Genomic DNA, 25000 nt, shown 5'->3' with positions numbered 1-25000 from the left:
TATAATCTGCAGGTGGGTGGGGGTGGACGTCTTGTTTGATTTGTTTTGAAGACATAAATTGCAGAAAAGAACTCAAGTGTTCTGATCTTGTGCTGAAGATTCATTTGGATGATGTGATGGAGACGCCTAAGCAAAAACTGGCCTTGGATGTAATAATTGATCAGAATCCATCATTAAAGTCAGCCTGCCCCTGGTTACAGAGTTCAGTAGATTAGATCGGGGAAAAACGTAAGGATGCCAGGTAGCAGACAAACGTATGGACAGTCTCTCTGTCCTGCTTCATTTTTATGGAAGTATGATATATATTTGAGGGGAAAGAAGAGAAGGCCAGGTAGATCTGCTTGAACCTTATGACAGAGGAAAGACCCTGAAAGATTGGAGGCAAAATACGAAGATGGAACTCTCATTTAAATAACACCTATCCTACTTCCTCACAAGCATTTGGACTTGGTGTTAATTTAATACAGAAAAAAGCTAAAGTCCAGAAAGTTCTTCCCAATTGGTTCATTGCCAATAAGCCCTAAGTGCTTTGTATCCACCGATTTCACAAATTTTAATGCTACCAGTTTTCATATAGTGTCGTAATGTTTCTGAGTTAACCTCAGGAGCCCCCTTCCTTTTCCTCCAGTGGCAGTGATGGGATTTTTACTGCTCCATCCGCCCCTGCACATCTGGTACCCTTGTGGCTAAGGTCGTGTTGTGAGATGTGAGTTGGGGCAGGGATTTTTCTTGGCTGACCTAAGAGGCTGCCCCAAGTGTGCGTGCAGGAGGAGGTTGCCAGGTAATTGCTAAATGGTGGGAGAGGGAAAGGCCGCTGTCTCCAAGAATAGGCCAGCCCACGTGTGACATCACAGCTATGATTCTCCTTTGCTTGAGTCTCTAGTCCATGAGATAGAAGCCAGGCTGTTGGAAACCTTCCATGGGACTTTCCCCACCTAGGCCCTCCTAATCCTGCATGAAAGCCAAGAGGTTTTCCAAAGAACTAGTCTAAGCCCAAGTTTAATAGTTCTCAAAGATTACTTCACACACTATCAGGGATGATATAATGGAGCAGTTAATGACACTGGTATCAGAGACAGACCAGGGTTTGAATCCCAGTTCAGGAGTTTACTATCTGTATGACTTTTAGCAAGTACTTAACCTGTCTAAGCCTCAGTTCTCCCACCTCCAAAATGGGCCCAATAATATCCACTGCATAGGGTGATTGTTAGGGCACCGTGCACTGTAGAGCTACAGGAGATGCTGTTCACAGGGACTGTATAGGAAATGGCACAGGAGGAGTTGTGTCACAGCAATGCTGGTTATTGTAGGGGTTAGATACAATGATACACGGAAAGAACTTGGCGCCTGGGGTAATGTTTAAGAATGGAGCCTGGTGTTACTCTCTGAGGGAATCGACTCTCATTTCCTACTGTGCTGTTCTGAAACTTGCTTCTCAAATGGGAAATGGTTTGGGGCCTAGGAAACACAATATGTATGCAGAGACCTGGAGGTAAGAAAGAGTGTTTATGTTCAGGAGCTGGGGAGACTTGTCAGACTCCGGAACAAGATGTGAACAGCCTATGGAGGGGTTGGGGTTGTCTTCAGGGCAATAGGCAACCAGTGGAGAGTTTTAAGGGGAGTGAGAGGCTCAGCCCTGTATGTTAGGTGGTTCATTTTGGCTGAGATGTGAAGGATGGGCTGATGCGATTTGGCAGCAGTTTGAAGGCGATGGTTAATCACCGGTCTCGGAGACAGGCGCAGAGGTCTGAGCCTCTGCTCAGTGTTTACTGTCTGTTCCGTACTCACTGAGCGCAGCTGCTCACCGTTTCCCATCCTTCCAGGCTCCCGAGACATTTTAAGTTGCACATCTTCCAAAAGAGTCACTGCAAATGTGTCTTTTTCCTTTTTAAACCTTAGATCTTGATTATATCATTTTTATACCCACCCGGCATTGGGATCGTTTATAAAATGGATTTTTTTTTGAGTTAAATAAAGGCTGGCCTTTTTGTTTCCATCCTCACCTCTGTAGTTTTTTTTTCACTAGCAGAGAGACCCTTTTAGAAAGGAAAATCAAAAGGCAGTTCCGTTTTTAATGTTAGGAGGTTCCTCCATCCTGCTTTCCGCAGTGGCTGCACCAGTCTGCGTTCCCACCAGCAGTGCAGGAGGGCTCCCTTTTCTCCACACCTTCGCCAGGACTTGTTTGTTCCTTTGCTAATGATAACCATTCTGGCAGGTGTGAGGTGATATTATAATTGTAGTTTTAATTTGCGTCTCTCTGAAGGTTACTGACCTTGAGCCTTTTTTCATGTCTATTGGCCATCTGTATATCCTCTATGGAGAAGTGTCCAATTCAGGTCCCTTGCCCATTTTTTAATTGGATTCTTTGTCTTCCTGGGGAAGAGTTAAAAATAAATAAATAAATATTGGAAAAGAGGTGGGGGTGGGATCAGCTCATACTATACCTGTGATCAGAACCTCCCTGTAATCCCCGTCTCCCTCACATAGTCAGTGCCTTGCGGTGGCCTCATGACTCTTCCCCTCCGCATTCCCATCGGAGAGCCCTGCTCCCTGTGCTCAGTGCTTTCTCTGTGGTTCCTGCACTATGCAAAGCCCAGTTCCCATCAGGGTCTTGACACTTCCCTGGAGTTCTCTTCTTGCAGATATCCATCCACGAGGCTTGGTCCCTTGCTTCTTTATCAGAGACGCCTTCCTTAACCATCCAGTGTAAATCATACATGCTGTGTGTGTGTGTGTGTGTGTGTGTGTGTGTATACACTGACACCTACATACACACACTTATTTCTACATGGACTCCTATGTTACTACCCATTCCACTATAGCACTTTCTACCATCTTACATTTGTAATATTTCCTTGTTTCCTTCCACTTGAATATAAGATCTGCGAGGACAGAGACTTTTTTTTTTTAATTCATTAATGAATTCTCAGCACCTAGAAGAGAACCTAGCAGGTCATTCTGAAATACATATTATGTGGCATGCATAAATATTTGTGGAATAAATGGCTGCATGAGCAAATTAGAATTGTACTTTCGCTACTCTTGTGGGCTGGTTCAATGTCACCTTGTTTTAAGAGATCCTATAACCCACCCAAGACCTATATTAACTAAGCAAGCAGTCACAGTGACCATGAACTTTTGCATATTCTAAAAATATGCTTCAGTGTTTCTGCCTTTTATTTAAAATGGAATTCTACCATCACAGCCCTCTGTGTGTCTTCTTTAGCATGGGGAAAATATCAAAGCTTATCTCTTGACGGTGATGAGCTAACTATCAGGGGCTTTAAGTGCTGGTGGGGATTCCTGAAGGTCTGCCAGATGGGCTGAGCCAGGACCCCTCTGAGGCCCTGGTGCAGTTTTCCAGTATAAGCGGTCAGCAGCAAACGTGGGTCTGACAGTGCAGGTGAATGTGGGGGAGACTCAGACAGCCTGAGGCTGTGGAAGACTCCAGTCCTGCACCACTTTTCACTGGGCTGTGTTCTGACTCAGGACTCCTTCCTGTCACCACTTGGTCTGATGGCACAACTGAGCTTCCAGACCAGAGTTACCCTGACCTGGTGCAGACCCGCCTCTGTGTGAGCATTCTTCCAAGCCCTGGAGGTAGAGATGGTGTGAGGTTCGAGCTGAGCCTTGCCTAAGCTGATGGATGAATTTAGAGCCCACGATGGCTCAGCCCACCACTTTGCTTTCCTTTCCATGCTTAGTGCTGCTCAGTGACTCTGTTCCTATAACCCTAATTGCCTACAGCCCTTCATTATATGTTACTTTGTGGTCTCTGTCATTCTGCCATATGAGCTAATTTAGATGGAATTATTGCTCCTGCACTTTTTGGTCACTTAAACCCTCTATAGAACTAAGATGTGTTTTTGATGGCCCACAGAAAGTATGACATCAGTACCGAGAAGGAACACTTCATGGCTGGTTATGCTGAGTTCACAGTCTGCCAGGCAAGAGCCTTACACCCAACCAGGCTTAGGTCTGGTTGTCAACCCTTCCTGCATGTACAGCCTGCAGATTCTCCAGTGAGGTCTGTACACAGATATGAAGAGCTGTGCTTGAAGAACCAGAGGCCCAACTACTAATGCATCAGGAGATCTGGGCTTCCTGAAAATTAGGAGAACATGTGCTCTCATCAAACATGCTTTTAAAAACTGTACTAAATGTGTGGAAATATTGCATTGCAGCAGAATTTTTTTCCCCTCAAGTACAAATACTGAGTTCTGATTGCAGGCAAGCGTGAAGATTTCTCTGTGTTTCCAAGTAAGTTTGGAGCAATAGGACATGATTGCATGAAATTTAGTTTAAGGTGTGCTCCAGAACTAAAGACTATTACCAGGCTCTATGTTGGTAGGATTTTTAAAGTCTGGACTTCAAAGCATCAATTTTTTTGGTCTTTTTCTTAGATTTATTTAGGTTGAAAAAATATGCAAAATCTTCCAAACCAGTTTCTACCTACACTTTACATAGGATTGGAAAACAAATAATATTGCCCACATCAAATAATATTAATGGAAGGGGAAATGGCTTAGGAGGTAACATTCCTGACTAAGATTGCCTCATCCATGAAACCTTGGGATTTCACCATGAAAGCATTGATCTTTTTTTTTCCTTTTTGCTTTAGAGACAGAGAAGGGAAGGGAGGGTGGGGGGAGAGAGAGAGAAGCATTTATTTGTTATTCCACTTAGTTGTGCACTCACTGGTTGCTTCCTGTATGTGCCTTAACTGCGAATTGAACCTGTAACCCTGGCATTTCAGGACAACACTCCAACTGACTGAGCTAATTGGCTGGGGAAAAAGCATCATTCTTAATAAAATGATTTTGGCAATTAAATAGTTTCTAGAAGGTAATTGTACTAACCAAAATTTAAAAGAAAATCTGCTTTAGCAACAAGGAGAAAATTATTTAATGTTTCAAAAGTTTTTTGGGTTTTTTTTCTACCTGGCCAGGTGGTGGCACAGTGGATGGAACATCGAACTGGGACTTGGAGGACCCCAGTTCAAAACCTCGAGGTCGCCAGATTGAGCACGGGCTCATCTGGTTTTAGCAAGGCTCATCAGCTTGAGCCCAAAGTGTTGCTGGCTTGAGCAAGGGGTCATTTGGTCTGCTGTAGCCTCCCCCCCGCCCCATCAAGGCACATAATGAGAAAGCAATCAATGAACAACTAAGGTGTAGCAAACGAAGAATTGATGCTTCTCATCTCTCTCCTTTTCTGTCTGTCTGTCCCTATGTCTTTCTCTCTGTCTTTCTCTGTCTCTGTCACACAAAAAAAGTTTTGTTTTTTTTCTAGTTGGCTGTTAGCATACATAAATGTGCATGCAGCAAGACACGGCTAATTGAACTGTTCACTTTCAATAAGTCAGCTGTGTACATTGCTCAGTGAATGAGGACGGCATGTAGAAAATCCAAAAGCAGAGAGATTGAGCTGTGAACTTAATCACCAAAGGATTCTTAGAATAATGATTCACCAGAGATGATATGATAGTCGGGTATAAACAAATCATTGGTAAAATTAAGAAAAATGAGTATTTAGTCATGCTTTGGATCTGGCTCTAATGATGCCATTTTTTTCCCACCCAAACCCCATCTTGTTTTTATCAGGAGGCTGGGACAGTTGGGAGTCTGCCGTTGCACAACATGCTGCGAGGAAGTCTCTCACCTGCCTTTTCGCTGGGATTTCATCTGTTAGCCATCGTGGCTATCTTATTCTCCCATGTGGACCATATCAGTGCGGAAGCAGAAATGGAAGGAGAAGGCAATGAAACTGGCGAGTGCACTGGCTCATATTACTGTAAGAAAGGGGTGATTCTACCCATTTGGGAACCCCAAGACCCTTCCTTTGGGGACAAAATTGCTAGAGCCACTGTGTATTTTGTGGCCATGGTCTACATGTTTCTTGGAGTCTCCATCATTGCCGACCGGTTCATGTCCTCTATAGAAGTTATCACGTCTCAAGAAAAAGAAATAACCATAAAGAAACCCAATGGAGAGACCACCAAGACAACTGTGAGGATCTGGAATGAGACGGTGTCCAACCTCACCTTGATGGCCCTGGGATCTTCTGCTCCAGAGATTCTCCTTTCAGTAATTGAAGTGTGCGGCCATAACTTCCATGCCGGAGACCTGGGTCCCAGCACCATCGTGGGGAGTGCTGCCTTCAACATGTTCATCATCATTGCACTTTGTGTCTATGTGGTCCCTGATGGAGAGACAAGGAAGATCAAGCATCTGCGTGTGTTCTTTGTGACGGCAGCCTGGAGCATCTTCGCCTATACCTGGCTTTACCTTATTTTGTCTGTCATCTCTCCAGGGGTCGTGGAGGTCTGGGAAGGTTTGCTTACTTTCTTCTTCTTCCCTATCTGTGTTGTGTTTGCTTGGGTAGCAGATAGGAGGCTTCTGTTTTACAAGTATGTCTACAAGCGGTATCGGGCTGGCAAGCAGAGGGGAATGATTATTGAACATGAAGGGGACAGGCCTTCTTCCAAAACTGAAATCGAAATGGATGGGAAAGTGGTCAATTCCCATGTGGACAATTTCTTAGATGGCGCTCTGGTTCTGGAGGTCGATGAAAGGGACCAGGATGATGAAGAAGCTAGACGAGAAATGGCTAGGATTCTGAAGGAACTCAAGCAGAAGCATCCAGAGAAAGAAATAGAGCAACTAATAGAATTAGCTAACTACCAAGTCCTAAGTCAGCAGCAAAAAAGTCGAGCATTCTACCGCATTCAAGCCACTCGCCTGATGACTGGGGCTGGCAACATCTTAAAGAGGCATGCCGCTGACCAAGCAAGGAAGGCTGTCAGCATGCATGAGGTCAACACTGAAGTGGCTGAAAATGACCCTGTGAGTAAGATCTTCTTCGAACAGGGGACCTACCAGTGTCTGGAGAACTGTGGGACTGTAGCCCTGACCATTATTCGCAGAGGCGGGGATTTGACCAACACCGTGTTTGTCGACTTCAGAACCGAGGATGGCACAGCCAATGCTGGGTCCGACTATGAATTTACTGAAGGAACTGTGGTCTTTAAGCCTGGTGAAACCCAGAAGGAAATCAGAGTTGGCATCATCGATGATGATATCTTTGAGGAGGACGAAAACTTCCTTGTGCATCTCAGCAACATCAAAGTATCTGCTGAGGCTTCGGAAGATGGCATCCTGGAAGCCAACCACGTTTCTACGCTCGCCTGCCTCGCCTCTCCCTCTACTGCCACCGTGACTATTTTTGATGATGACCATGCTGGCATCTTTACTTTTGAGGAACCCGTGACTCATGTGAGTGAGAGTATTGGCATCATGGAGGTGAAAGTATTGAGGACATCTGGAGCGCGAGGAAATGTTATCGTTCCCTATAAAACCGTTGAAGGGACAGCCAGAGGTGGAGGCGAGGACTTTGAGGACACCTGTGGAGAGCTTGAATTCCAGAATGATGAAATTGTGTAAGTTCCTTTTTATATGCATATATATATATATATATATATATATATATATATATATATATATATACACATGTGTGTTGTGTGCATTTGTGGATGTGAGAATGTGTGCATGTTCTTTTAAACTAAATGGCATACAAGGAATGCGATAGTTACTATACCAGACCACTTTCAAATCTCAATCCTTACCTATGGACCATCAATATGCTGTATGCACAGAGGTTGTAATTTGACTTTATTTTCCCTTTTTTCACTTTTACATATTTTGAGTACATTATAGATCATGATAAGTCTTGTGACACAGTTTATCAGATCACTTGTGAAGGGTTAAAAATTTCGCATTCTATTTTGGATCACATAAGATATGCATAGGAAGGGAATATTTAAAACATCACATCAGGTCCCTACCTCCATAACTGAGTACTAATTAGGAAAGCCCAAAGAAGAAACAGCTCTGAATAGAATTTCCTGGCTACCAGGGCTGGCTGAAACACTTTTTGCCGTTTGTATCTGACACTGTGGTTTTGTGACAATGTAAGATAATACATGTTTTGTTTAAATGTTAATGCTTAATTATGACTTAATGGCCAATCCTGCTTTTTCAGTTTAATGCCAACATGGAAAAAGTCATATAGCTTTTATTTAGTTCCAGTCTCATTTTACTTTATATGATTAAATAAACCCTTTTGCCCTATGGATATAGTGATGGGGAGAGAAATAAGATTCTGTCCAAGAATCCTAGTTGACAAGACTCGGGTCAGAGAAAAGAAATGGGGAACAATTTATTCTTCCTATTGCCTCTTTACAGTGATGTTTGCCAACATTGTATCATGTAGTGCCTGGCTGTGCACCGATTTTTTCATTGACAGTTGCTATTTAGGGAGCTATTCCTCCTTCCTTCCCTGAAGAAGGCATTGCACTCACTAGAAGCAATGAGCAGTGTCCAAACTGAAAAGAAGGAAGAAAGGAAACTATAATATCTGCCATGCAACAAAGAAAATAAAAGGAATAAATATGCTGGTTGAAGCATTGCCAGATTAGGAAAATTCAGGAAAAAATATAAAATATAGTTTGTTCTATAAAAGCTTAACTCTTGTGTAAATTGCATATGTATGTTAAATGGCAAGTACATTCTAAGATGAAATTTCTCATACTACAAGTGTAGAGAAAACAAGCACAAGGGGTAGGGATGGGGTGGACAGAGGGAATGGATTCCTTAGCCTTCCAATGTCTTTTACGTTGTTTTAATATTACAGAGATGAACAATTACTGAGTGAGATATCACAATTAAATTAAGCAAAACAGAGATTATAATATCCATCTTAGAATGTGCATGTAGGGGACAGCTTTTCATGACTATTTTATGTTGATTCTTATGATGTTCATGTTTCACTTATTCATATGTGTATTGTTAGGACATGTGTTTTATTAAAAGATAGTACTATAGTAGCGAGTGACTATCCTGCATACCAGAGGAAGGATTTTCCCAATGGCTTTGTGTCAAATGTGATCCTGCCCAAATCAGCATATAAACTCTATTCCTTTGCTAGGAATTCTTTCTTATTACATTTCCTAATTATTTCAATTATTGAACCCTCTTGTATTAGATAGCACTTGTAAGCCATGTAAAAGTATATTGCATGTTATTAAAGGACTATTGCATGTTATTATATAAACTCACAAAGGGTAGCCCTCAAATATGACCAAATTGGTGTTTTGTTTTGTTTATTCATTTTACTTAGGATGTTTTCTCATGAAAATTTGGTATTGCTTTCTCTTAATAATGGCTCTATACTTGTTTATTTGAGAGGTTTCTCTTATCTATTCTGCTATCTAGGACTTTTACCAAACCATAAATAAATAACCTTCTTTTGGACATAGTATTGAAGAAAAAGGGGAGGGAAAGACAGTGATTTGATGAAATAATTGATTTTGCCAGCTCTACTTAAAACACTCACCCTATGCCATTAAATTGATTTATTTGTTGCTGAGGAAGGAGTATTGCCAAACTCCAGCTTTAGAAATTTATGTATCTGTGAAAAGTGCTAAGAATTGGTGGTATTATCAGTATGGCATCTCTGTATATATAGTCTTGGGACTATTCTATACCAATCGCTAGTTTCTAGTTTTAAAAGCTCTTTCTGAATTTTATTCACTAAGTTGAAATATGAAATTTCAGAAGTTGCAAAACATTTATAAGTTAGATAAAATTACAGCCTTATATTTTTTCTTTTTCTAGAATTTTTATTTTAAAGAATTTTTATCTTGATATTATAGAGTTTTACTATTGATGAAAATCTTGGTAGATGCTTAATAAGTCTCTTGCTTAAATAAATTTTTTTGGTTGAATGGAACTTAGCCTTAAGTTAGGCACTAAGGATTCAGACATAATGATTCTAGAAAAAACATAGTATTATCAAAGATTGCTCATTCTGTATATTTTTTAAAATCATTTTTCCCCTAGTAGTTGTTTCCAATGTCAGGTCCACGTGGTCAAATTCAAATGAGAGAGGTTTGTCCTTATGTAGTGAAATTGAACTATGTAGAGTCAACCCAATTTATCTTTAAGAATGAATTTTGATCTCATTCAATTACACAGTTAATCTCAGGAGATTACTTTCTTCAAAACCTACAATACATAGAACTATTGACAGCACTGAGCTTCGTTAAATACTTCCAAAAAAAATTTTTTTTTGTTTAATATTCTAAACAAAGCCAGAATTTATGATTCTTCCAGAGTACCATAAAGAGATTCCTGGAAATGCCTGAATTTAAAGACTCTTTAATTTTCAGAAGCCATTAACCAAGATAGAACTAGAGTTCAGCCTAATCTTTGGTTTTAAGAACAAAATAGATTTTTCATCTTTGACCTCATATATAAATGAGTTGAATTATTTCAGTCTGACCTTTTTAAGATAAAAATCTATATTTGAGAAAAATACTGATAAGTGGTAAGTGGTACTTGTAATCTCTAATAAAATGTATTCTTGGCAAATGTTTTAAAATTATAATGATAGATATAATTAGATAGATATAATTAGATAGATATAACTCATTAGATAGATATAATTAACAGCACATGCGTTTGTATAAACTCAATAATGACAAATACTAAACCCATGCCAGCTAATCTTGACTTTCAACAAGGAATTTTGTCTAATGTTAGCAGAAAATAAAAAAATGAATGAAGAATATATTAATTTGATTTATGGTTTGGTAGGTGATATCCACAAAGTTGGCATGCTACTAATGGTTGTTCTTTAATGATGCTAGTTTAGTGGTAATAATTATTACAAAATGCTGTTTGTCTTCCAAGTCTAACTTAGCTTGACTCTTCCAGAAAATGTTAAGGTTAATTAACTAATACAGATACAAATCGAATTTAATTATAGTACTTAGATATAGCTCAGCATTAATATCACTTTTGGAAAGGAATTCAAAAGATTACCAGTATTTACTAGTATATATTTAAAATGTAGGTTGAACAACAAAGTATGTAGGTGGGAAAATTTATTTAATATATTGCTTAGCAAAGTAGTTTACTGGACACTCTAGCCACAGCATAAGTTATTAAACAATAGATTTGTCCAAAATTAATTTTGTTTTAACAACTATTACATTTTCAAGTATGATTTAACTTCATGAACTAGGAATAAAATACACAAGATATCCTAACAAATATAGCTATTTGACAGTAAATGTTTACAGCAGTGGTTTTCAATCTCTTTACACTTGGGGACTAGTGAAAATAGAATGATTTCAGGGACTACTAAAGCAGAAATCACCCTGAGTATAAGCAAGTTCGACTAAGATCACTGGGTCTGTAATCTTCACACAGCATCAGGGGGGTCCACTCCTTTGCGGACCAGCACAGACTTTCTGGCAGACCAGTATACAGACCGGCAGTTGAAAAACACTGATTTACATCATTTTTTTGGAAAAAATAAATAGAAAAAAAGAAAAATTTATTATTATATAGGTTTTCTGGAATTATTACTATATTCCAGGGAAGATAAATACTTCGTTTTTGCTACTTATATGACCGACTGGTATTCTTTTGCTCTATAGAATTCTAAGGAATAAAGATTCAGTTATAGGAGAGAGCAATTCAATTCTGAGAGTAGATCAATTGTGATACAAGAAGGCAGCTTACTGTAAAAAGAATAAGAAATAAAAGAAGGAGGAGGAGGAAGAAGAGGGGGAAGAGGAGAAAGAAAAAAAGAAAGAAAGAAAGAAAGAAAGAAAGAAAGAAAGAAAGAAAGAAAGAAAGAAAGAAAGAAATTAAGAAAACCTGAGGCAATCAGAAGAATAATTATGTGTATTTGGGGAATCAGAAATGTTAAAAATACTAGAGAAAATAATGTTAGACAAGGAAAGCTATTAGCACATAGTACTACCTTGAGTCCAACACAGTGAAGATTTACTTTATGGCAGAAGGAATTTATCTGCTACATTTAGCCTATTAAACCTTAACATATTTAATTAAAATTAAAAATAAATATTTTACATTGACATAAAATTTCCTAGGTAATACAGTAATGCAAGGAATTTAGGTAGAATAATTTTAGGAATTTCTGCTTTGGTAGATTATCTTTTCAGATTGGAATATTTATTGCCTCTCAGAAACAAAGCACATGTAGTATTATCTGCAAATATAAATTATAACAAGAAATGTTTTTATAGATGCATATGCTCTCATGAATATATAACATTTATAATAATAAGACAGGGTGAAAGTAAAAAAAAAAAAAAAAGATGAATTGACTACTGCCAGAAACTTGAATTGAATGTGTGCATGGGAGCTGTTTACCACATCAACTAGATTGCCGTATTTGCTGTTGTAATCTCATTTTCCCATTGCTGATTAGAGTTTGGGGTTATAGTATAGTTATGCAAAGAAAGTTTAGCAAATGAGGAAGTTTCATGGTTTAGACACACTGAACTGTTTAAATTATGGACTCTTCTCTGAGTCACATTCAAGGTCGTTACATAGGGAGTTAAATGCTTCCTTCACTGGTCCAGGAGTAGAGAAGAATTTATATATCAGTGAACCTGCACATACTTAATAAGTTCTGATTTGAGCCCAACACTGAACTGATCATTCTGGAGGAAACAGGAAAATATACTCCTTATACTCTAACATGGGAGATGAAGCAACTGATATTTTGATAAGTACAAACATTATTATAAAGATATGGTGTAAGCTGTGAGAGAAGTCCTAATTTTGGACAAAATATTGGCATTTACTTTTGAAGAACAGAAGGCCTAAGGGGAGAGAAAAGTGTAATGTGCATTTCAAGATGGACCCACATCTTGGTAAACATGAGAGAATGGACAGTTTCACTACATAGACAGGATAGTTATCAAATGTAATGAAAGACTCAGTGAATGTTTATTTTGTTTGGGATTTTAAATCATTATGAGGGCATTTAAATTAATCTGAGTATATATCCCTTTAAGCCAGTCCCAGAAGGACAAACACTGCCTGATTCTACTTATAAAAGTCATTCATAGAAGCAAAGAGCAGAACTGTGGTAGCCAGGAGCAGGGGAAGGGAGAAATGGGGAGTTGCTGATTAACAAACAGGCATCAAGTTTCAGTAATGCAGAATAAGGAAGTTCCAGAGATCTGCTGCCCGACGTGCTTGTAGTGAACGATATAGTATTGTACACTGAAAAATCTATTACGAGGGTAGATCTTATGTTCAATGTTTTTACTACAATACTATAAAATCCTTTGAAATAAATAAAATAATTTACTTGAAAGTGCTTGCCCTTCTGTCCCACATTGCCTTGTGTAGTTTCTAGAGACATTTACTAGATTTTTAGTAACACGTCAGTACCTCACTTTGCACTTTGTGAGTCAGTCCTTGGGCTCAGGGAATGCTGTTTTTTGCCTCACTTACAGTTTGTGGCCACTTGAGCTGCCTGGGACCCACTTTGCCTCCCTCCCTCACCCCATTTGCTCAGGGTGACCACTGTTTTGCCATCCTCTTGGTAAAACCCTGAGGAGATTTTACACTAAGTTGTAAAGTGGGAAGAAATTTTCTTTGGGGTTTTTTTTTTTCCCTGAAGACGTGGGTAACTCAGGGGAAAGAAATTCAAGCATACTTAATTCTTTCGAATGGAGCAACCTTGAGGGTCTAACACCTAAAATAGGCTTATTTGGTGTTGGGCTGCTCTGTCCTTCTTGGCTGAGGTGTAGAAAGTTTTCCACTGGTTACAGTATAAAATACAGGGCGGGACAAAAGTAGGTTCACAGGTGTAAATACATGGAATGCAGTTTCCTCTTGTATTATTTATCAATTATTTTATTATTTTCCTACTAACAACTGTAGACCCACTTTTGCCCACCCTGTATCTCCATCGTGTTCCATTGTGGCTAATGAAACCTGCTCATTGGAGATTCTTTCTTATGGATGGGAAAGCTGGTGGGCCCCTATGACATTGTAAATGCCATGTGCCCAAGTGTTACCTTTGCAACAGTCTCATAGAAGGGGCTGTAAGCCAGGTGCCGGGATAGGAAGAGAGCACAGCCGAAATGTAAGGTGGGCCAGCGCACTAGAGATGTTCTGTGTAACTGCCCTGGGTGAGTCGCTGCGGGGAGTCCCAGGGAAGGTGCCCACTAAGCAGGCAGGCAGCTGCAGCAGCCAGGGGATGTGAGCTGCTGGCCTCCCGCACCGCCTGCCCCTTTCCGATCCGGTAGTGGGGAGTCCAGAAGGACCTGGGAGGGAAAGCAAGCAGTCAACAACACGAGCAGAATTAAAGGAAATCTCCTCCTTTGCTTCCTCTCCAGCTCAACATACCTCCTACGTAATACCTGTCTATTTGCCAGAGGTGGGGCCAGCCAGGCCTCATTCTTTTCACAGGCCTAGCCAGCTGTCCCACTGCAGTGCCAGGCGAAATAAACAATGCCTTTTCATTTCCTGCCTTTCTCCGGGAGACTGGTCCTCCAGATGACATTTTCTTTCCTTCTTACAATGGTCTCCACAGGGTCAGAGAGGGGAATAGGCATTGTGTTCTTTAGTGACAGTTGAAGATACGGAGGCCAGAGGCCAAAACAGAGCCAAGAGCAGAGCTTGGGTCCCTTGCCTTTCAGGCTGGTATTCATGATAACAGGGCAACCAGTGAAATTTCACGAACCTGGTAATTCAGATATTAATGAAGTAGCCTGGGATATTTTATTTCCAGAAACAATTTTTCTTAGGCTCTGGAACGTTGGGTATCCTTGAAGCCCTGTGGTGATCCTCGAAACCAGAATGGACTTCAGAGTAGCACTTGATTTGGATTCCACACCCGAGTTTGAGCTCTCCGCCTGTCCCTACTAGCTTTGTGCCTTTCAGCAAACGCATTCAGTTCGCCATGATTGTAAAATGAGGATGGCCACGGTAGAGGTGGTGGCGGTAGCTGTGGGATGACGGTGGTGGTGGTGATGATGACTGTGGTGGTGGGGCTGGTGCTGGAAGTGGTGATTCGGGATGTGGAGGTGATGATGCTGGAAGTAGGGGCAGTGATGATGATCGTGGCGGTGGTGATTTTGCTGCTGCTGTTGGAGGTGGTGTGGTATTGGTTTTGGAGGTGGTGGTGCTGGTGCTATTGGTGCTAATGGTGCTGGTGGTGTTGGTATTTGAGGCGGTGTGGTACTGATGGTAGTGTTGCATTTGTTGTTGGAGGAGGAGGTCTTGGATATAGTTGTAGTTAGAAGGTAATGATATTGGTAAAGGTGGTAATGGTCTCTAAGGTATTTGGCTCTGTTGACTAATGAGTTTGCCGCCCACTGGTCTAAGATATATTGTAGGCCAGATTTCCTGCGTTTTTCTTACAGTGTTCATTTGATTTCATCGTCACAACAACTTTATTAGGTAGGTGCCATTATGTTCATTTTACAGATGGAACGGTTGAGGCTTAGAGAGTAACTAACTCTTTGGGTCACACAGCTAAGAAGGGTGGGCCTGGAATCTAGCCGCAGGACAGCCGTCCTATAAAAGCTACGCAGCCTCATCAGGGGCTGTTCTCCCCTCCAAGGGCTTCCAGTAGCAGGATGAGCACGGGGGAGGCCTGGGATGCGTTCACCTTGGCCACAGCGTGGCTCAGGCAGCTCAGAGGTAAGGAATTAGAGCACTCATTGATCTTTTCTAGAATTTTTGAACATGTGTTAACCACGTTACCCCCCGCCCTGCTCTAGAAAAGCCATGATTAACAGTTTGAGAAGCAAGAAAAATGCTGAGTGCTATAATCCCTTCCTATACACAGCCTGTCAATTATTATGTATTATTTCCACTCTCAGTATTTATTTTCCTTTGTTTCTAAATAAAAGAGTAATGTTTTATTAGTAACTTTCTGTCATTGCCTGTACTGGCCCTGTAACATTTTATCTTCCTTATATGGCTGAACAATGAATGTAGCTTTTCTCCATACTTAAAATAGTAGTTTCTTGGTCTATCTTTTTTGTATGTATTACAAGACAATGTAAATTAATGGCGACAGAGAATCTGTGCTAAAAAATGCTTGTTACCTGTGTCAGCACTAGCAAGAAGTTTCAAAAATTATATTCTCTTCTCCTGAAGGTCATTAATAGTTAGAATTCATAGTTAAGAGGTTTTCCTAGAATAAGTGGCCCACATAGCAGTTCATCTAATACAGGCCTACCCAGAGCGAATGGCATTTTAAGATACTTTTAAAAAAATTCAATTTCAAGCAGCTCTTGCTTCTGAACTACATTTTCTGTAGAAGTTGAGAACAACGACAACCACAAACTACCTAAAATCAGATGACTGTCCAAGGCAACTCGCATACACTTTGCACAAAATCAGTACACAGGTATTGATGAATAATTCTCTTTTGAAAGTAAAATAGTTTTATTTTATTTGTTAGCTTTTGCAGGTGAATTATTGGTCTGTGTGGAGCAAACTCACTGTTGATATTTTATAAATATAAGTAATTATAACCTTTACCAGAAGCCTCCAACCATTCTCTTTCAACAGAGAACTGTTCTCTTACACATAAACACACACACACACACATACTCTCTCTCTCTCTATGTACCAAGGTAAATGTGGGAAAGTGAAATTAAGTCCTGTTTACACAGAGTTTAATTTTAGGGTGCAATAAAACAAAAACAATTCCCAAAGGACAGCTTTCATTCTCACACATTAAATGTTATAATCTTGACACAGTTTTTTAAATGAGCTGTTCAGTTCAGTAGGTGTATCTGTGGGGTGGGGGGCGGAGCTTGTATATCAGCTCAGAGAGGGGAAGAGGGGGAGAGAGAGGGAGAAGAGGCAGAACAAGAAAGGGAAGGGAGGGGTCCGATGGGGCAGATTGACATCAGGAGAGGGGCAGCAAGAGACTGGAGGCAGAGAGAGTGGGGAGGGAGAGCAATGGGGGGCAGAGAGATGTGGGAACAAGGGGTGACAAAAGCAGAAATAGAGAAAGGGACACTGAAGGAAAAAGCAGAGATGTAGCAGAGGAGGAGACAGAGGAAGAGAGGGGGGAAGGAAGGAACAGAGAAGCAAGAAGATGAGAGATCTATATGTCATCAGTATCTATATCTTTATCTATATCTGTATATCTATATCTATATCTGTCTGTATCTATCTCTATCTCTATAGTATCTATATCTATCCAGATCTGTATCTATCCATCTATATAGAGAAAGAGAGGAGGCAGGAAATAGAGAGTGGGGCAGAGGAAAGGAGAGAAAAGTGGAAGCAGGCAGAGTGAGAAGGGGGAGGGGCGAAGAAGGGAGGCAGGCGCAGGGATGAGACAGAGGCTAAGAATATGCAGCCCTGATTAGATTTCAGCTATTACTGAAGTGAAGTGAAGCCTGGGATTAGTCCAGGGTCTTGCTTAAGCAAACAAAAGCTGGTGTGAGAGTAAGAAAACAAACGGGGCATTCACTCAGGCTGCTTCTTTATTAAAGAGACAGCAACTTTGTCTTTGAAATCAAATGTACATGACAATTGCCTAACTAGGTTTGAGGAGCTGGAAGAGGCTTTGTGGACTCTCCCTAGGTTGGATAGAATGCATAGATTTGGTACCTAGGCACTGATTCCTGCTTTCAGCAAATGTTTTATGAGCACCCATCCTGTGTCAAATGCCTGGACAGCAGTGGTGACTAAGACACAGAGCCTGCCGTGGAGAACCTCATGCTGTACTTGAGGAGGGGATGGACAGATAGATGTCCTCCTGTCAGACACTCACGTGGATGTTTTGCCACCCTTGAAAGCCTCTCTGTGTCTTCCCTGGAATTCTCCTTCCAGTGCCCCCTGATGGGGCTCTTACCACTGTTCAGGCTGAGAAGATACGATGGTGAGCTGGCCAGGTAGCCACTGGCCGCCTCTGGCAGAAGCAACCTGCTCTGTGTGCCTGATCTTCCCCAGAATAAAACTACCCAACTCCTTCTCATTCCTGTCCCCACTCCAGATGGCTCCTGTCACCGTTTGACTGCCCTATTAAGTGGAGACCAGATTAGATGTTGGGAACAATTCAAATCTGATTTATGGTTCATAGCAGCAATGAACTCAGGGGGATGTAAAGTAGGGAAGAGTGGCAACATTGGTTTTGAACCTGAGCTTCCACTGTTTCCTAATCCTATGCATTACCTAGGGAAGTTGTGTCACTCACATCTGAGTTTTTTCTCTAATTGATACGATTTTATTGAGCATGCACAAAAAGGGCTATTTACAGACATTGGAGCCACCTAGTCAGGAATTCAGTCAGCTTAGGCTTGGTGCCTTCTCGGTCTTAGACTTCTGTGGCCTGACATATCAGAATATCTGGACATGGTTTTGAAGGAGAGTGGATAGGTTACCGAGGAAAGACGGAAAGCTGTGGGGGTCTTCTTGAATTGTTAATATGGAAAAAAAGAACTCTATATGGATGAGTTCTGGGATGTTTTAAACTGATTATAGGAAGTGGTTCATCTAACCTACACATGGTCTAATAGAATGATAGAATATTAAGACTGTTAATATGATTTATTAACATAATTAATATAAACATGTCTATATATAAATATAAAAACAGATAAAATAGAATAATAATATAAAGAAATGAAGTCCTGATTTATCTGGCACTATCTAGTACTAATAAGTCCTACAAAAGTTAGTTGTTTGAATAACTGAAGCATATTTTATAGATCTGAATTCTTTCAGATAAAGAACATCTTTCCTAATATTTCATGACTTCATAATCACAGCAAGCGATATTCTCTTAAATTAATCTGGCTTTATTTAGTTATTGATTGTAAACATTCACGGTCAGTTTGTGCATATGAAGCCCTTGGGATATTTTGAGGTAGATCTGGGCCTTGGCTCTTACAGTAAAGTTGTCCAGTCTTGCAGTCTACTGAGTTTTGTATTCTTGTATTTGCTGTATAAATATATACTGTTCACAAAACTCAGTGGATATTTAACGCTTCATATTCATTTTGGAAATATCCTTTAATTTTTGTGAGCAGTATATGTATTATAACATATTTTTTCCAAGATATTTTTTCCATTTTTTACACTCAAGATATCAGTGTGCCTGGGTCTAGCTGTGTTCATTTTAAATGTATTGCTTCACACACTTGTACATGGCATAAGAACGGATTATAGATAGGTATTCATTGTGAACACAAAACACAATTGTGTGCATATATTCATAAATGTTTAATCAATCTGTGTTTTAGTTTCATCACCTATAGATTGAGGTTAATAATACCTATTCCAAAAGATTCAATCCAGTTAGCCATCACTTGCCTTATAGTGAGTGCTCTGCAAGTATTAGTTGCTGTATTTGTTGACTTTGGTTACTGTATGGCCAGTAGTCACAGCCATTGTGGCCATTCACATGCAGGTTCTCATTGGATTTGGGCAGATGGTAAAGAAACAGTGGAGCCAAAAAATGATGGGCCATTTCTTTATTAAAGTCTCACACTGGCTGACAAGCAAACACACAAGGAAACACTTCTCTCCGGTTCCACAACCAGGAGAATCTTCTCCAGTTCCTCCTAGAATTAAAGGCCCCACCAGTCTCATTGGAGTGCAGAAAGCCCCTCAGCTCTGGTTCCCCATCTGCACACCTTCTCTTTCTCTGTTAACATGGCTTCTTCTTCAGCACCCTGTATTCTCTCTGCTCTCACTCTGAAAATATGGCTTCTCTTTGCCTCTTTTCCTTCTGCTCTCTCTTTTCAAAGCTTTCTAGAATGAAAACCTCTCCTCCAGCAAACATGAGCAAAACAATGGCCCTTCCCAAGCAGGAACATAATTTACAATTTCACAGACCATATATACCTGGGATTGCCCAGCACCATTTTCTAACAATAAAAGTGAGCAAACTTAAAGAAACATTTGTTACAAACTTATTTGCCCAACAATTACTTTCCAGATGGTTGCTTACAGAAGTCTGATCTATGCTTGCTGGGCACTGAGCACAGGGCACTTTCCTCTTAGCTTCCTTAAAAAAAACAAAAAGCACATTATTGAGTTTTGTGATTCTGTGTATAGAGTGCATCTGTGTGTACTTGCATGTGTGCGTGCTTTTGTTTAGAGGCACTCAAGGCATATAGTTGTCTTCTAGCCTAGTAAAAATGATAGCTGCAGAAAATGATCAAAATGATATCATAATGCTGTCCGAGAATGCCCTTTCAATACAGTCACCATTTTGATGGGAAGGGACAGGAGGAAGATGTAATGTGGAGACCAGAGACTTAGGGCTAATAAGGAACATGGGAGGGGTCAGAGATAAGACTTTTCCTTTTACATAACACAATGCTACTTGAAATGTTCCTACATCTTCATTTTATCTTCCCAAAAAGCCCTTCAGGCATAGCACATCAATTTTGGGGCGGAGGGGGGGTACCACAGTGATTAATATCATACTAATGGCAGAAAGAAAGAAAAAGAAAGAGATAGAGAAAGAAAGAGAAAGAGAGAGAAAAAAACAAAGAAAGAAAGAGAGATAGAGAAAGAAAGATAAAGAAACAAAGAAAGAGAGAGAGAGAAAGAAAGAGAGAAAGAAAGAAAGAAAGAAAGAAAGAAAGAAAGAAAGAAAGAAAGAAAGAAAGAGAAAAGGGAGAGAGGGAGGGAGGGAGGGAGGGAGGGAGGGAGGGAGGGAGGGAGGAAGGAAGGAAGGAAGGAAGGAAGGAAGGAAGGAAGGAAGGAAGGAAGGAAGGAAGGAAGGAAGGAAGGAAGGAAGAAAAAGAAAGAAAGAAACTAGGAAGATATTTACAGATGAGAAAACTCAAGTTTAGGGAATTAAAGGAATTGTTTTAAATGGCAGAGCCAAAACTGGAAACCAGCAATATTGACAGCTCAGCTAGTGATCTTGACACTCCACCAGGTGATAATGGTTGTTGGGTCTGGTACTTACCCTATGTTTCTTTCATGTGCTATTAGCAAGTTAGACTCAGGAGAAGTTACCTGGCTGAGCATCCACTCTCAGTTCTCACAAATCTTCCATGGAATTTCTTTCCCTAGTTATCCTTTTGAAGCATATGTTAACAAATTGCCACCTGGGTTAAACAGCTTGTCCCAGGAGGCAAACACTGTTGCATTTTGATGCCCTATTTCTGCATCTCTCAGGGATATCTATGATGGAAATATACCTGAGAAATTTTTATAAGATACATGGTGTTATTCAGAGTTAGAATTGGGTGAAGAGTTATGATTGAATGATAATAATAATAATATGCTGTATTAAAGTAGTGACGAGTTCACTTCTGTTACGACTGCTATGAAAAAAAATTCCTCATGTGACAATACCAGGATCATGTTCTTACCCTTACCCAAATAAGCAGGTCTGTGGAGTCGGATGATTTCTTCTCTTTCAACATTAATGCTGTCTTAAAAAAAAGTTAATGTCAGCAACTTACCCATGAATCTTCATCATTCTAGAAATGCTACTTTTATTCTTACTTTCTAAACTTATCTTTATTCTTCACCAACTCTGATTCTTCCATCCATTGCTATGTTAATCACCAATTAATTCAGCAAAAATCTATTAACTTCTTAATTGTGCCTTCTTTATGCTTAACTTAGAGACTTGAAGAAGATTTAAGAAAATTATATATGCCTGCTAAGTAGATTAAAGTGGTCATATTAAGTTTGTTTCAGTGTCTTACCCAAGTTGACATTCCTGTCACAATTTTATATAGGGTAACCATGTAATTTATTGTCCAAATTGGAGCAATTTTCTGAGTAAAAGGAGGCACTATTAGTAATAATTAGGAGGTGCCGCTTAGTCACCCTAATGATAACCACTCTCTCTCTGTGTGCTGTCTCAGAAAAGTAGAGATGGCTTTTCTGTTGAAGACACTTCTTAATACAAGAGCGACTGTCATAAAAAATGGAAGACTTTGTTCCTGGTGTTTCTATATGTTTGCTTCACCTATCCACATCCTGTCCATTTGTTTTTTTAAATGAAGCTATTCACAAGCATCTTAATATAACTTGGCTAGTGACCATATCTGCTGGAATAGGAACAGATATGAGAAATTAATTAGAGGCAATGGAAGATGGAATCCATTATGCCTAAACCACTCTCCAATGATTTGCTAGTCTAACCACATTGGCAGGTTTATACATACACACGCACGCACACACATGTGAATTAAACAATTGATTTTTCTTCTTTGTCTTTAGGAAAATTGTAGAGTTTCAGCTGACACAGATCTGTGACCTTGTACATACAGTGTTGCCTCTGCAGAACTCAAAAAGTTACCAATTATGTCTTTAAAAAATAAAGAATCCCACAGGCCATGGAACCCCTTTCAGCTCTAAAATGAAGTTGTTCAGTAGCGTTATAGCCTCCCAAGACGCCATGACCTTGTATTCTTTATCTTGCTCTGAGCTTTGGTTGTCCAAGCTTGAAGAGCTGCTGGGTGTGCCTCTGAACTACTGCGCACTGCCTTAGTCTGTCCCCATTGACTTTCTTCAAGCATTCCACAGACACTCCTGAGGGCCCTGTCCTTAAACACACTTTGATTCCCTCGACAACAACTATCTGAGCCAGATAACCCATGCTCTGATATCCAGATGACACAAATCTTTCTATGTTCTTTCTTTTCCAATATTGCCATTTCCAAAGAGTTTTCTTGAATGGACACCTATTGTCCTATTATAAATACACATCATATAAATATGCTTATGTAAACATAAGCAATAGTATTTTTCAGAATGCCTATGTAGGAGAAGAAAGAACAATATATTGATCTCTAGGCATAAGCCAGTCCATTTCCAATCAAGTTATCTGTAAGTTTTCTGTGATACATATGTTGTTCATCATGGATATATGACAAATTAAGCTTATTTATTAATTATAATAAGCGGAGCAGGTATTGCAAAAGTTCCATGAACAGCATATAAACCTCCAAGAGACTAATGCAAGTTCCCACTGAAACATTAGACCGTGGACGGAACAGAAAAAGAATTGAAGAATTAAATATTTGAATTAATGAAGTGCTAGGTAAATTATAGATCGGTCAAGGTGAGAACAATATAGAATTTAAAAGAAGGAATATCAATCAGGCAAGTACAGAATCAGAATTATTAGACCTGGAAATAGTCTGAAGTTAAAAAAAAAAATCGGAGTTTCTCAAGTTATTCAGCAGAAACTACAGGTAACGTTACATAATGTCCCAGTGCGCTAGCCACAGATCAGTTACACTGTTGCGTGAAAACACAGCTGGTTGTTACATCTCATGAGGGACCTTATATATGGCTGCAGATGTGCACAGATATCAATATTTGCTTCCGTAAAGTCTAATTGTCTCAGTGGCTAGAACCTCAAACTCAACAATTGAGTTTTGGTCTCAATCAAGTATACATATTGTTTTGGGGGTTTTTTGTTTTGTTTTTTTCTTTGTTTTTCCAAAGCTGGAAACGGGGAGGCAGTCAGACAGACTCCCGCATGTGCCCGACTGGGATCCACCTGGCACGCCCACCAGGGGGCGATGCTCTGCCCATCCAGGGCATTGCTCTGTTACATCCAGAGCCATTCTAGTGCCTGAGACAGAGGCCACAGAGCCATCCTCAGCACCCGGGCCATCTTTGCTCCAATGGAGCCTTGGCTGCGGGAGGGGAAGAGAGAGACAGAGAGGAAGGAGGGGGGGTGGAGAAGCAAATGGGCGCCTCTCCTATGTGCCCTGGCCAGGAATCGAACCCGGGTCCCCCGCACGCTAGGCCGACGCTTTACCACTGAGCTAACCAGCCAGTGCTATATATTGTTTTCCAACAAAATGCTATACCCAAACTACACGGCAGCAAAGAATGCACTTTTGCTTCTGAGCAGCTCTGTATTCACTTTGATTTGTGCTTCATTTTAGAAGAATCTTGAAGGGCATGAACGTATTTTTACATTCAAGAAATCAAGGTATCTATTGTCTGTTTTTAAATTGTTCAAACAATTAAGGGTCATTTAAACATTACTCTATTTTTCTTGTATAATTTTTATGAATTTTCTTTTTAAATTGGTGTCAAATACAGTCCTCAAGAAACTGATCTTCTCCGCAGCCATTAGATGCTATAATAATCAATCTATAGTAATCAATCAATTATTACATGCAGCACCTAGAGAGACAGCTTGCCATGTGCCCAGGATCAGCTTATAGTTCCTGAGTACATAATGCATCTTCTTTTATATTTCTACCTGTTTATCCAGGGATTAGTAAATATAAATCTGTCTTATAAATAAGTTGGAATAAAACTTGACACACATTACACCTTTGTATGCCTTTGAGTTCCTCCTTAAAGGATGTTGATTTATATCATGCTGTGCAAGAACATTATATATCACAAATCCTCAAACAAGCTATAGGACCTAAGCGTTTTCCCATGTATTTGATATGAGGCTCACATGGTATTTGGAGAAAAGATGTAAAGTAAATCAAATGTGAAGTCTAAAGTAACACCTGAATACTAACATTTTCTGTTTAAGAAAAAAAAAGAATCTGAATGTAGAGATTATTAAAATAAATAATTTTTAAAATCAGCAATAGTATCCAGGGGGAAAAAAAACACTTTAAATTAAACTCTTAACTTTTCAGAAGACACTTAAACGAAATCATAACAAAAGTGTCCGTCAATAGTTTTCATCCATAGTAAATTTATGTTTGTGTTTTTTGTAGTTGAAATGCTAATGATAAAACTTTTTATTATTGTGACTGGCTTACACCTTTGCAGCTGTGGTTTTAGAGACATTATACCTGCCAATGTATTTAACAGAAATTCCTGAAAACAATAAAATTACCTGTGTTGTCTTTGATCTACGCGAAAGAGCACATTCTAGCCAGAAAACAATCTGAATATTCCTGCTCTTAAAGTGGTACTCCCTTCCCGTGGTTAGGAAATAGCTTCATTAAAGAGTGGCATGCTCCCTCCACAGACCTGTAAAATTTATGGCAGTGAGTGCTAGAACTTGTTAATTATTCCCAGACTGTAGTCCAGTGTCTGATATACTATAAATGGAAGCAAATGGATGTAAGTGGATATAATATTCCTCTATGGTAACCAGATTTTGTCTTCTCAGGATTAAGAAACAACACATTCATGAAAACTGGCTATATATAGTGTAAATTAATTACGTT

General features: G+C 39.8%; 1 protein-coding gene across 12 annotated transcripts in view; it reads left to right on the top strand.

Annotated features, from left to right (window-relative positions):
• The window catches only part of SLC8A1 (solute carrier family 8 member A1), a 373856-nt gene that overhangs the window by 66409 nt on the left and 282447 nt on the right, over positions 1–25000 (top strand). For all 12 annotated transcript variants that reach the window (XM_066266987.1, XM_066266985.1, XM_066266986.1 and 9 more), the window contains one exon: positions 5601–7435. In XM_066266987.1, coding sequence (XP_066123084.1) covers positions 5637–7435 — 1799 coding nt within the window. In that variant the 5' untranslated portion in view covers positions 5601–5636. The remainder of the gene's footprint in view (positions 1–5600; positions 7436–25000) is intronic.

The sequence above is a fragment of the Saccopteryx bilineata genome, chromosome 3 (assembly GCF_036850765.1).
Source record: "Saccopteryx bilineata isolate mSacBil1 chromosome 3, mSacBil1_pri_phased_curated, whole genome shotgun sequence".
In the NCBI taxonomy this organism is placed as follows: Eukaryota; Metazoa; Chordata; class Mammalia; order Chiroptera; family Emballonuridae; genus Saccopteryx; species Saccopteryx bilineata.
The sequence above is the reverse complement of the archived record's forward strand: the minus strand, read 5'-3'. Positions and strand labels throughout refer to the sequence as shown.